We start from the raw sequence: 13,564 nt of genomic DNA, 5'->3' as shown, positions 1-13,564 counted from the left end.
TGTTATTCCCCAATTCTACTCACTTGTTCAAACTCAATTCTCTACGTCCATCCGTCGCTTCCGCTCCGACAATGCTAAAGACTATGTTAATACCTCGTTAAGCACCTTCTTTCAAGACAAAGGCATTATCCATGAAACCTCTTGCCCATATACACCCCAACAAAATGGCGTTGCTGAACGTAAATTCCGTCACATCTTTGAAATGACTCGGAGCCTTCTCTTCCATATGCATGTGCCCAAGTATCTTTGTGGGGAAGCCGTCTCCACCGCCATCCATCTCCTTAACCGCCTTCCGTCTAGAGTGCTTGATTTTTCCACACCTATTGACCGTCTTCAGCATGCCTTTCCCTCCCTCTCTCTCCAAACTAATCTTACCCCTCGTGTATTCGGATGTGTTTGTTATGCGCCTAACCATCGCCTTGGTCGTGATAAACTTGACCCTCGTGCTGTGAAATGCGTGTTTGTTGGCTATTCCTCCACGCAAAAAGGTTATGTATGCTATCATCCACCCTCTCATCGGTTCGTCACTAAAGATGCCACTTTCGATGAATTTCTCCCTTACTATTCTTCCTCTTCTCCAGAGCCACCTTCATCAACACCCTCATCCGATCCACTTGAATTCCTAATTCTCCCTCAACCATCTCCTCCCTTATCCGTCTCTCGTCCATCCTCTCCGGCCCCGCCAGTCGTGTCTCCTCCAGAAGTTGTGCCTCCCGACTCGCCTCCAGAAATTGTGCCTCCCGACATCTCTCCGGCCCCCATCTCCGTCCCTCATGTGGAGCTTCCTCCTGTCCCGGCTGCTGAATTCTCCTCTTCGGCAGCACCTTCTTTGCCTCCACCACTTCCTATCCGCCAATGCCCGCCTGAAAAACGCTATGGTATTACTCGCTCGTCGCAGACCTCGGGTTGTTACGTCCTCTTCCGATGCCCCTCCTCAGTCGTCCTCCCCACCTCTAGAATCCTCATTAGCCGTGCTGCCCTCTTCACGTTCTTCTCCTCTCTATCCCTTAGAGGCATCCATTTCGTCTCACCGTCTCTCACCATCCTATCATGCACTTCTTACCTCACTTGATGCCACTTCCCTTCCGAAGACGGTGGACATTGCACTTTCATTTTGCATTGGCGCCAGGCTATGGAGGAGGAGCTTCGTGCTCTTGCTCAAAATGAGACGTGGATTTGGTTCCTCTACCGCCGGGAAGCATCTAGTGGGTAACCGTTGGGTTTATGCTGTGAAGCATAATTCCGACGGTTCTATTGAGAGGCACAAAGCTCGGGTTGTGGCGCAGGGGTTTACTCAGAAGCATGGCATTGATTATCAGGCGACATTTGCCCCCGTTGCCAAGCTGAATACGGTGCGGATCCTCTTGGCTCTTGCTGCGGATCGTGGCTGGACTTTGCAGCAATATGATGTGAAGAATGCTTTTCTGCATGGCGATTTGACTGAGGAGATCTACATGGCATTACCTCCAGGCTATACTTCTTTAGTGCCGTCGTCTCCGAATTCTGTTGTCTGTCGCCTGAAGAAAGCACTATATGGCTTGAAGCAATCTCCTCGAGCGTGGTTTGGTCGTTTCACGACGCCATGAAGCGCCGTGGCTATCGGTGTAATGGAGCTCACACCCTCTCCTACCGCCATTCCACGTCAGGGGGAGTCGCTATTCTGCTTGTGTACATGGATGACATCATTATTACGGGTGATGATACGGCGACCATTACTGAGCTGGCCATGTATCTCTCGTCGGAGTTTGCTATTCGCCATCTTGGCCCGTTGAGGTATTTTCTTGGCATAGAGGTGGCATATTCTTCGAGCGGGATTTTTATTTGTCAGAGAAAGTATACGGTGGATCTTCTCTGCGAGCTTGGAAAGGAGGATTCCAAGCCTATTTCGACACCGATTGATGCGAACCATCGACTCGGTGCCAACGAGAATGAGGAGCTTGCTGAACCCGGACAATATAGAAGACTGGTGGGCAAACTGATTTATCTCACCCACACTCGCCCAGACATTGCTTACTCAGTGGGTGTTCTGAGTCAGTTTATGCAGACTCGCAAGAGTCATCTTCATGCTGCTCATCGTCTCCTCCGGTTTCTGAAGGGCACCATTGGTCGTGGACTACTGTTTCGTCGTCATACAGGCATGCGTCTAGAAGTCTACACTGATGCTGATTATGCAGGCTCTGCCGACCGACGGTCCACATCGGGCTATTGCACCTTCTTGGGCGGCAACTTGATTACGTGGAGGAGTAAGAAGCAAAGGTGGTCTCCCGCCGAGTGCTGAAGCGGAGTTCCGTGCTCTGGCCCATGGTCTTTGCGGCACTTTGGATTACCAAGCTCCTCCGGAACTACGGTGTCCAGTTAGCTCTCTGTCCAGCTGTTCTGCGACAACAAATCGGCGATTAGCATTGCTCATGATCCCGTTCAGCATGACCGTACAAAGCACATCGAGATTGATCGTCATTTCATCAAAGAGAAGCTTGAATCGGGAAATTTTTGCACGCCATATGTTCCGTCCGCTGAACAGCTAGCAGATATCTTCACCAAAGGGCTTCATGCTCCTCGGTTTGAAGAGCTCTGTTCCAAGCTGGGTGTGGAAAACATCCACGCTCCAGCTTGAGGGGGAGTGTTGAGCATTATTTGGCCCTCTCTATGTTTGACCCTCTCTATATTTGGCCCCTTCTATCTTTGGCCCATTAGGGCCCCCTATATAAACCCTTGTAATCACTATTCTCAAATTAAGAGAATCATTTTCTTATTTACACTCCTCATCCACTCCTCTTGAAAATCCTTCATTAGCACTTGTGTCTTGCCCTCATCCTTCTCCATTGTATCCATTAGCCGCATCCATCTCATCTCATCGTCTTTCCCCATCCTACCATGCTCTTCTCACCTCCCTTGACAGTATCTCCCTTCCAAAGACGGTGGACGTAGCCCTCTCTCTTCCTCATTGGCGTTGGGCAATGGAGGAGGAGCTACAAGCACTTGCCCTAAATGACACATGGGATCTGGTTCCACTACCGCCGGGCAAGCACTTGGTTGGCAGTCGTTGGGTTTATGCTGTAAAGCACAATTCCGACGGCTCTATTGAAAGACACAAGGCACGTGTTGTGGCGCAAGGGTTCACCCAACAGTATGGCATTGATTATCAGGAAACGTTTGCCCTTGTGGCCAAGATGAACACTGTCCGGATTCTCTTGGCTCTTGCTGCCGATCGGGGCTGGATATTGCAGCAATATGATGTCAAGAATGCTTTTCTTCATGGTGATTTGTCTGAGGAGATCTATATGGCCTTACCTCCTGGATATGCCTCCTTAGTGCCGTCTACTCCGAGTTCAGTTGTTTGTCGCCTGAAGAAAGCGCTGTACGTTTTGAAGCAATCTCCTCGTGCTTGGTTTGGCCGTTTCACCATGGCCATGAAGAACCGGGGATACCGTCAGTGTAATGGAGATCACACGCTTTTCTACCGTCATTCCACGTCCGGTGGAGTGGCTATTCTTCTCGTGTACGTGGATGACATTATCATCACGGGTGATGATACGGAGTCCATTACTCATCTGGCTATGTATCTGTCGTCGGAGTTTGCCATACGTCATCTTGGCCCATTATGATATTTTCTTGGTATTGAGGTGGCTTATTCTTCGAGTGAGATTTTCATCTGTCAGCGGAAATATACAGTGGATCTTCTTTGCGAGCTGGGAAAGGAAGACTCCAAGCCTATTTCGACACCGATTGATGTGAGTCATCGACTTGGTGCGGATGAGAATGAAGATCCGGCTGAGCCCGGACAATATCGAAGACTTGTGGGCAAACTGCTCTATCTCACCCACACCCGTCCCGACATTGCATATGCAGTGGGTGTTCTAAGTCAGTTTATGCAGAACCCTCGAATGAGTCATCTTCATGCTGCCCATCGCCTCCTCCGTTTCTTGAAGGGCACCATTGGCCGTGGTTTAATGTTTCGTCGTCACAGTGGTCTGCGTCTAGAAGTCTACACTGATGCCGATTATGCAGGATCTGTGGTTGATCGTCGGTCGACCTCTGGGTACTGCACCTTCTTGGGAGGTAATCTTATTACTTGGAGGAGTAAGAAACAGAAAGTGGTCTCTCGATCAAGTGCTGAAGCGGAGTTCCGTGCCCTTGCGCATGGTCTTTGTGAAGCACTTTGGATTACCCAACTGCTTCGTGAACTAAAGTGTCCGGTTTCTTCCCCTGTTCAGCTGTTCTGTGACAACAAATCGGCTATCAGCATTGCTCATGATCCCGTCCAGCATGATCGTACAAAACACATTGAGATCGATCGACATTTCATTAAAGAGAAGCTTGAGTCGGGAAATTTCTGCACGCCATATGTTCCGTCAGCTGAACAGCTTGCAGACATCTTCACCAAAGGGCTTCATGCCCCTCGGTTTGAGGAGCTCTGTTCCAAGCTGGGTGTGGAAAACATCCACGCTCCAGCTTGAGGGGGAGTGTTGACATTATTGTCTCCTTTCCTTTCTTTTCTTCTTTCTATTATTAGCCCATTAAGGGCCCTTTCTATTATTAGCCCATTAGGGCTCCCTATAAAACCCCTTGTAATATCTTTGTTTGTGTATCAAGAATTGTTCTTTCTTCTTGTCTTCACTTTCTAATCGAAATTTCCTTGCCAAAGCTCCAATATCGTGGCCATAACCTCTGTCTTGACCGTCACCCAAAATGCGCTTTAAAATGAAACTGGGAGACCATCCTGCCCTGGGGCTCCTCTGTACAGTTCCTTGATGGAAGCTCGGACTTCTGCCTTTGAGAAAAGGCGCACCAGCTTTCCCTGTTGTTCTAGCTTCAGCCGAGTTGCTCCTCTTCCACTCCACTTCCTTTTAGGTCTAGCCCCTTCTTGTGAGAAACTTTTCAAATGATTTGTCAGTGCCCTGCCAACAGCTTGAGTTCCCAGATACTCTTGGCTTCTTTCTTGTGCCGTCAAAATCAGGTTGGTTATCCTCCTGCTATTTCCCACAAAATGAACAAATGTTGTGAGAATATTGTGAGAAACCCCTACCTCACAAGGCGGTGATTCTGTTTCTATTCCTTGCCTTCTTTAACCAGTCTCTTGTTGTTCACTAGTCTGCTGTCCCTTCTGCTGGCCCAGTATCTTTGTGATTAGGCCTTCCAGCATAGGTTAGCCAGGTCTAAACCTCATCAGATTCATCATGTGATAAGAGCAAAATATGTCGATAAACTTTGATGCTTTAAATGTTGTGGTTCTCTAGAATTAAATGTGAAATTCATTTACTCACAGTTGGACGAGGCTGAGAAATATATGTGTTCAAATTGCTTTGTGTGATGTTGTATGGTGAACTTTTTTTCAACGTCTGATGCTTGTATCCAATCACGTATATGAAATGTAGGTAGTTGCACTCTATGTACGTTCAAAAATGAAAGAAACATCAGCTGATGTGATCAACAAAACAGAAACCTGTGGTATGTGCCTGTACTTTTTAAGAAAATGAATATCTGATCTGTTCCCTTGATCATATTTTGATATTTATTATCCTCTTTCAGTGGACTCAAGTTTAGAGATTTTGTGCTGAAAATGAAAATTGTCCATTTGCTATTGATTAATAGTTATTACTGTGATTTTTCAGTTAAAATGATGCCAGATGAGGAAATTGATTACGTCAAGGTACTCAATAAGGCTTTGCCAAACGATATAAGAGTTACAGGGTGGGCTGTGATTCCATCCCATTTTCATGCAAGGTTTGAGTCGCAAACATTTTAACCTGAAATCGTACAATGCTAAATTTGAGTCTGATGAAGAGATATAATGGTCTTGATTTTAGAAATAGCATCTTAAATTTGTTTTGCTCGCTGAATTTACATTTTATGTTTTGAGTTACCCGATGTTTAACAAAAATTGTCACAGTCTTGAATTTAAATTTGTTTGCTCTTAGAATTAGTCTTATTATTTCAAAAAAATTTAGCTTTCACCTGCTCACTGCTTAACTCAAGAGAACAAGGGTAGAAAACACAGGAGCAAAAGAGAAAGATAAATCAATGAACTAAGAAGGATAAAATCCTCACGCACGATCTGATTACAGTAGTCTGAACACTCTGAGATCCCAAATAGGTAATTCTCAGCCCCTACAGCAGATGGCCTACTTATCCAAAATCATGATAATCCCTTACCCTAACCGTTAATCGCGTTTCAAGGTGGGGTAGGAACATTCTCACATGAGTTAGTAATATTGACGTGTCTGTCCTTTTTATGGCGGAGGTGATAGGGGGGATGCTTACTTTTATATTTACTTGCCTATTCATCGTACTTTGCCTTATAACTTGAGGTATAAGACTCTGTAAAGCGGCCTGAGTATTCAATACTATGCGATGCTAATGTTGCTTTTTATTAAATATCTTCTGCATGACTTCCGATGGGAGAAGTCATGTTTTTCCCTGTTCACTAAACAGCCAAATTATAAAAAAATCCTTATAGGCAAACCAAAACGTTTGGCCCTGTTTCAATATGCTTTTCATTATCTAATGTCTGAATGTGGCTGTCGTGGTGTTTCCTTTTGAGGCCAATGATGTTTGCTTGATGAAGTGCACATACTTTGCAGGTTTAGTTGCTTGGGCAGAGAGTATAGGTATTTTTTCTGGAGAGGCTCTCTTGATATAGTGGTTTGTTCTTTTCTCAACTGTTGATGTCTCCTGCTCCCTTCAAGTCCCAACGTTCACACTGTCCTGTTCATGACATCAGGAAATGAGTAATGCCGCCAAGAAGTTTGTTGGAGTTCATGATTTCAGGAATTTTTGCAAGATGGATGCAGAAAATGTTAAAAACTATGTTAGAGAAATTCTATCATTTGATATTTCTCCTTGCTGTGAAAGGTAAAAGGTTCTGTCTGGATGGTTTGAGCTTTGTCAAAAGAGATTTTGCTTTATTTCCAGTAGTTTCTTTTAAAGAAGAGACTTTTGGAATACATCTACAATGCTATAGTTTCCTCAAGGGTTATCAATTGTATTGGTAAAATGTACTGTGATAGTTTGCGTTAGTTGGCTTCTTGTTACACTTTTCATTGAGTCTGCATTTTCCTCTTGTTTTACGGCTGATTAGTGATGCAATTCAAGGAATGTAACATCTTTCCATTTTAGCTTACATTCTTGTCCCAAATAACCTTTTTTTAGAAAGACTTGCATCTCCTCAGTATTTGAAGTCTGACTCTTTATATATTAATTTCATCTGCATTCGATCCAATGTTATCTAACTCTGCATGTGAAGAGACTCATGGCTTGCATGGTGAGACTCTGGGGCAGTCTTTGACAGTGTCCTTCTAAGGCTGGGTATCTATCATGAGACATAGAGTAGGTGGCATCATCCCGCATGTGCAACGGGAAGCTGCACAGACCATCATTGAATAAGGTTGTTTAGGATCCTCTTGCTACAAATAAAGCAAGAGGTGATGTCAGGAGGGGATCAATCATGTTTCAAGATTGTGGCAGTTGACGGGAGCTGGAGATACTCCAGCTAGTCGACGAGGGAGTTCCTATTCTGGCTGGTCCTCAGCTATCACTGGGGGGAGATCGATCTGGCTCCCATTCCCCTTACCTATCTCTTCTTGACCAACCAGATATGATATTTTTCTTGGATCACTTACTATATTTAGAAACAATTACAGATTCCACTCTTGTGGACAACTCTTGAGGGTTTTAGATTGCCTTTGCATTGATTATTGCTTGACCCTCTACTTTCTAAAATTCTTGGAATTCTCTATCCGAGCAAGGTTGATTATTGTGTAAGGCCAGCTTGTAACAGTCTTCCATGGCATTTTCTGGTTGGTCAGGGGGTCACATTCTTCTTTGGTAAAGACTTCCGGAACCCCAAGCAGGAAAGCATGGAATGGTTAGAGATTGTAAAAGGAAAAGACCAGTCGTCAATAGGGGCTGAAGCTCCTTATTTGCAGAAGGAAAATCGAGTTTTCTTATGTCATCTTTTGGGGATTGTATGGATTCCCATCTTAACACCCTCTTGTTTCCTAATGGGATTCATAAAGCCGATGTTTTGAGACTGAGTTTGTCATTACTTTGGTAACATAGAGCTTTTGTGCATTTTTTGCAGTTCTTCTTTAATCAGATTTAGTCTTGTCATGTCTTAGCGTGAGGCAGGGCCTATTTAATCATCCGGAATAGAGTCAATCTTTGGAGTGTACTAGTGAGAGGATTTCCCCTCTCTCTTAGCCTATTAATGTGCAGCAGCTTTTATGAAATGGTGCGGAAATATGCCATTCTTGTGTTTGGAGATACTAGTGATGGCTGATTGCTTGTCTGCAAATCTCAGGATGCCTTCAGATATGTTGTTGCCTCAAGAAAAATATTAAATTTCTCTCAAATTTAGTTTACTGCTTAAGTTACAACTTAGGTCCTGTGAGATGCATATTTTCCTAAACCTCCATTGTAACTTGCATTTGTTTCGCTACTATGCTTGGAAGATCTGAATCGTAGTTGGTGGATTACATTTGTATTGTAAATGTGATCTCCACCTTAGAGATACATTCTCAAATTTTTACGGTACTCTCATAATCTCCATTCTCTCTTATTTTCCAACTATCTTTGAACAAAACCTCACACATTTGATATACAGTAAATTTAGGAAGTGATTGTTAACAGAGCTGGATTGAGTTGAAGCTAAATCTTACATTCATTGCGAGTGTACCATCACTCGCAACTAACCTTCAGGTCTAACCCGGCACTAGGGTCACTGCAGGAGGCCAAACAGTGGTGGAGTCTTTCATGGCCAGACCTAATGTTCCTCCCTGCATGGTAAATAAAGAGAAAACTATAAATATAGCCTAGACCCAAGGGGTCCCCACAACCTCCGTTCACCTCTCTCCAAACCAAATCCGTTGACTTACGCCTTGCCATGACATTACTCTACCACTGAGTTAAAAGGGCTTAAAACTAACTAAGTTATCAATTTTCCATGTGAAGGCTAAGCTGACCTCTCGTCCTTTGAAGATGACCTCATTGAGATGCAGCCATATGGCCCAGAACGCAGCAAACAGCCATCCTCCTTCTCACCCTCTGGGTACCCCATCCCGTTGTGAGTCCTAGATGGACTTCTCTGGGTACCCTACTGGCCCAAGCTTTTCTATCGAGCAGGCATTCAAGGAAAATATGTGAACAGTCCTCTTCGCCTGCCGGTAACCATCTCTTCCTGAAGGCTCATGTCACTAATTTTTGTCTAAGCAGCAGCCGCTCAAATAGCTGCACTTTTAGGGGGATCTTTAGCTTCCATAGAACTCGGCATGCATTGATGGTCGACGGTTCCTCCTCTGCTTGTCTATGTCTGATCTGTACATATGCACCCCTGATGGAGACGGGTTTGCCTGACCACATCCACCCATCTTGAGCCCAGATCTCAGATCGCATATGCAGCAAGGACTGCTGCATCTTCTTATAATCCTCCACCCTTTTTGCTGACAAGTTGCCGACTAACAATAAGTTCCATGTGCTGTCCCGACTGTCCCTAACCGTGTTCTTGGGCATCCTCGCAAAGTCAAACAGCCGTGGGAACTCTGCACATAAGGGGCCTCAAGCAGACCAAGCATCCAACCAATAGCGGAAAGTGGTTCTGTCGCCCAGCTAGGCTGCAAAAAATTCTTGAACTCGAGGAAAAACTTGCCTCATGCCCTTCCAGAATTCAGATGCCCCTTGGCTCAGAGCAGCGCGATGCTCCTAGTCCAGCCATGGTCTGTAATTTTCCTTGAAGACCTTGATTTCCAGAATTCAGATCCCATAAGTTGGCCCACCCATTTGGCTAAAAGGGCAAGGTTCGCCCTTGGTTGACTGGTCTACAGACCGTGTCCCAAGATACGAGGGCAAGCCTCCTCCCCCCCTCCAACTCTAAGCCTTTCCATAGAAACCTTCGCATCAAATCTTCCAGTCACTTGTCTCTATGACAGGCTATCAGTCTGTGGCCTTTAGACGGCCGCCATTATAAGGCAGGACCTGGTACCTGACATGACAGGATCTAGTAGGTGCTCTCATGGTTATATGAATTATGTCTGCACTTCTGTCCTGGTTTGGGTCTTTCCAACTCATGTTTTCATTTACTTTGAAACATTTTTCAAGGTTTCGATGAACATCTTTCCAGGTGAGCTGTGCCCTGTAAAAGTTTATCATTTGATGATGCTTTCTATTTTTAATTCAATGAAACTAATTAACAGGAAAGCCTTTTACACGACTCTGGTACCTCCAACATTAAATTTAATACCCTTGTCATCTTTGTTGTTATATTACGCTCTCATCTCATTTTGGATTGGAAGTTTTGCGAAATAAAATTAGGATACTATTTATTTTATTTGATGTGTAGATCTGGTTATGATGAGCTCTGGGCAATGACAATTAAGGGTAGTGCTTTTCTGTGGCATCAAGTTCGGTTCATGGTTGCTGTAGTGTTTATGATCGGTCAAGGTCAAGAGTCTTCCAATGTAAGTACTGCTTTCGATGGCGTTAATATTTATTTTTTCGACCTTTGTGAGCTACCATTTATGCTCCCTTCAGGTTTATCGTACGGGTAGATGTGCAGAGAATGTAGCTGAATAACTTTTGAAGAAACCAAACCTTTATATGTTTAGCAGGGTATGGATTTGTGAAACTTTTGAGGGTAGAAAAGAGAAAATTTGCATCCTGAAAATTTATCAAAAGAATTTTTGAAGGATTCAAAATATGCAAATATGAATGGCAAGGGTATTATTGTTTCTGATTTATTCTCCTTTTTTGTATTTTGTGTAGACTGATTTTTTGTTTGCATGTGCATGTTTTGGCACATGCGCCCTCAATTAAACTGTATGAAATCTTAATGTTCGCGACCATTCCTTCTCTATTTTCTCTTTCTTGTATTTGATAAGATCTCGATGTAGCTCGAACGAAACCGATTGATAAAGATCTCAATTGTTCCCAAATTCACCGATAGAAAAGGAGAGACAAGAGAGAGAGAAGGAGGGAGAGAGGTTCCCGGGGTGGAGTGGGGAAGAAACGGGAAGGGTTGCCGAGGAGAGTTGCCGCAGGTCGGATCCGGAGGGAGAGGAGAGTTGACCTGCGAGAGCGATGGAGAGGGATGAGGACGAGGAGAGAGAGAAAGAGAGCAGGGCTAAGGTGGGAGGAGGTTGAACTCACTTGTGGATGCCTGCCCCTTGTCATGCCGGTGCTCCTCCTTAAGTAGGGGAAGAGGCATCGTGGGCCGGTGCTAGCTTGTCGGGCCCGAGTCCGGTGCGCTTACGGACATAGACCTTCTGGTGGATCATATCAGTATTTCTCTCTTTATCTAAGTACCTAGTAAAAGGTACCATAATATTCAATGAACCAATGAAGATGGTTGTTTGCTTCCTTCCTTTCTCTCCTCTCCAGAAGCTCTTCTGGCAATCTCTCTCCCGGAGAATTCTTCATGATATCAGAGCATTGACCCAATCAAACAACATCCTCTGATGCTTTCTCTGCTACAGAATTAGCTGCCAGTTTGCTTTAACAATTCAAACAACTTTGGGATCACTGTTTCATTTGATAAAAGGAGATACTTCCTCGCTGTATAGTTGGCAATTTCTTGGCTCATAAAACAGTATCTAAGATATGCAGTTCTGGATGTTTTGAGACGCCTAACATGAGTGCTCGACGAAAGGGGAATCTCATCAAAATGTAATTTTTCTGTATCAGAGGGGAATCTCATCAAAATGATGGTTCTCATCTCCTCCTGGTCACTTTTTTCCTGTTTTGCCTGCATTGTAGCTACCTGTATTTCCATCTGTGAGACTTCAGCAAGTAAAATAATGGACGAGAGGGTAATCAATAAGCTTTTCTCTCTTGCCATGACTTTTTCATGCCCCCTCCAGGGCATTTTATTTTTTCATGTCACTACCAGCTGCCAGCGGACCAGCCAGAAGGTGTCCCAACAACACTTCCACCTCCTGTGACTCCATCCCCTACTCCTTGATCTGCTGGAAACAAGGTATTCTCTTATGTCCCTCTGACATCAAAGTCTTGAATTAGAGTTTTCCAATAAGCTGCATTGGAGATCTCACATTCCTAGATGCTGCTAGACTGCTTTCCTAAACAATGAGACTGGTGTCAAGAAAACAGATCCACCCTACTCATACTGGGGTTCCTTGGTCAAAGGAGCCAAGGAAACTGGAGCTGTGGTGTAGCTATATAACTTATGATCACTCTATGTTTTCGCATGACTTTAAAGCAATGGCAGGTTCCGGGCTACATAGACGTGGCATCAACATGGGAAGCCCACCAAGGGCTCTTCATATCGAGAGTAAAAAATGGATTGCTCTAACGAGTGAACTAGTTTTCATACTTACAGCGATCACTCTGATGGATTAATCCATCGTTGGGGTGTTTCATCTTTCTAGGTTGGTTAAGAGAAGAAGACATAGATGAAGAAAGTGGGCAGATGGAAAAATATCTAACTTGACTGACTCAAAGCAACCTAACCTGATGCACATTTTAACACACATATCCAGTTCTTTTAAGTTTTTGATGGAGCATCTATTCAATGAATCATTAGTTTATATTCCAACCTTCACATGGTATTTCATTATTATTATCAGTTATAGCCGTTATCGGTGACCACACGTTATTGCAGACAAATATAGCCGTTGAACATTACCATTGTAGTTTTGTGCGTATATATTTATCACAAAACAAGTACATTTTTATGATTGATCCTACGAGTATCTTCTCGATTGACATGGTTCCAGAGCTTGCAAAGTCCTGTGAAAATAGTCCTGCGAAGATCACGCCCTGAGAAGATCATCATCAACTGACTTGGCTCTTCTGGAATCCGGTCTGCCCTACATCGCCGCCGTCACTCACCATTGCCAGGCAGTCACCGCCCTTCACCATCGCCAGCAAACGCCGTTGTTCCTGCACGTATCAGCTGTTGGCAGCCCTACATTGCCGCTAAAAAGCATCATAATCGCCTCAAAATTGCCATCCAGCCAGCCAGGTGCTGCTTTAGAATTGCCATGGCCGCTGCTGATATCGCCTTCTGCCATTGATCTCCACTGCTGGTATCCAGCCAGGTGCTGCCTTAAAAGTTGAACCTATCGATATTCGTAAAGATGGGTCCATCTTCTCAAGTCGGCCCATCATTTTTTGGATCACTGCCAATAGATTTGGCCCATTAACGATTTCAACATCCCAGACAGACTCACTAACAGACATACTCATCAGAAATCACAGTCTCCTGCAGCAGTTAGCAAAAAACGTAACTTACGGTTTGAACTCTGGGAGCCTACTTATCCTGCTGCACCCAGCTGAGTCCTCCTATTGCCATCCTGCTGCCTCTACCTATACTTGAACCTCCAGGTGTGTTCGTTCTATCTCCTCTTCTTGATAAATACTCATTCTCAGTTTCAGTTTCGACAACTGATTATACCCGTGTCCATGGAAGAAAGTATACTAGGTAGGGATACCAGTCCTTCACTTGCCCTCTTAGGGGATAAATGGTATGCTCGTTTTCCTCAAGTAGCTCCTAGGAACCTTTTTCTTGGACATAATCTCTATCAATGGAGTAAGTATGCCCAAATTACTCTACGTC

General features: G+C 44.4%; 1 protein-coding gene across 2 annotated transcripts in view; it reads left to right on the top strand.

Annotated features, from left to right (window-relative positions):
• Positions 1–13,564, top strand: part of LOC144705259 (Pseudouridine synthase family protein) — a 60,589-nt gene that overhangs the window by 29,239 nt on the left and 17,786 nt on the right. For both annotated transcript variants that reach the window (XM_078577846.1, XM_078577847.1), the window contains exons 8-12: positions 5,376–5,448; positions 5,613–5,724; positions 6,582–6,642; positions 6,722–6,852; positions 10,334–10,451. In XM_078577846.1, coding sequence (XP_078433972.1) covers positions 5,376–5,448; positions 5,613–5,724; positions 6,582–6,642; positions 6,722–6,852; positions 10,334–10,451 — 495 coding nt within the window. The remainder of the gene's footprint in view (positions 1–5,375; positions 5,449–5,612; positions 5,725–6,581; positions 6,643–6,721; positions 6,853–10,333; positions 10,452–13,564) is intronic.

The sequence above is a fragment of the Wolffia australiana genome, chromosome 7 (genome assembly GCF_029677425.1).
Source record: "Wolffia australiana isolate 7733 chromosome 7, ASM2967742v1".
NCBI classification, from domain to species: domain Eukaryota; kingdom Viridiplantae; phylum Streptophyta; class Magnoliopsida; order Alismatales; family Araceae; genus Wolffia; species Wolffia australiana.
Note: the sequence above shows the minus strand (reverse complement) of the source record. Positions and strands in the feature narration are given on the sequence as shown.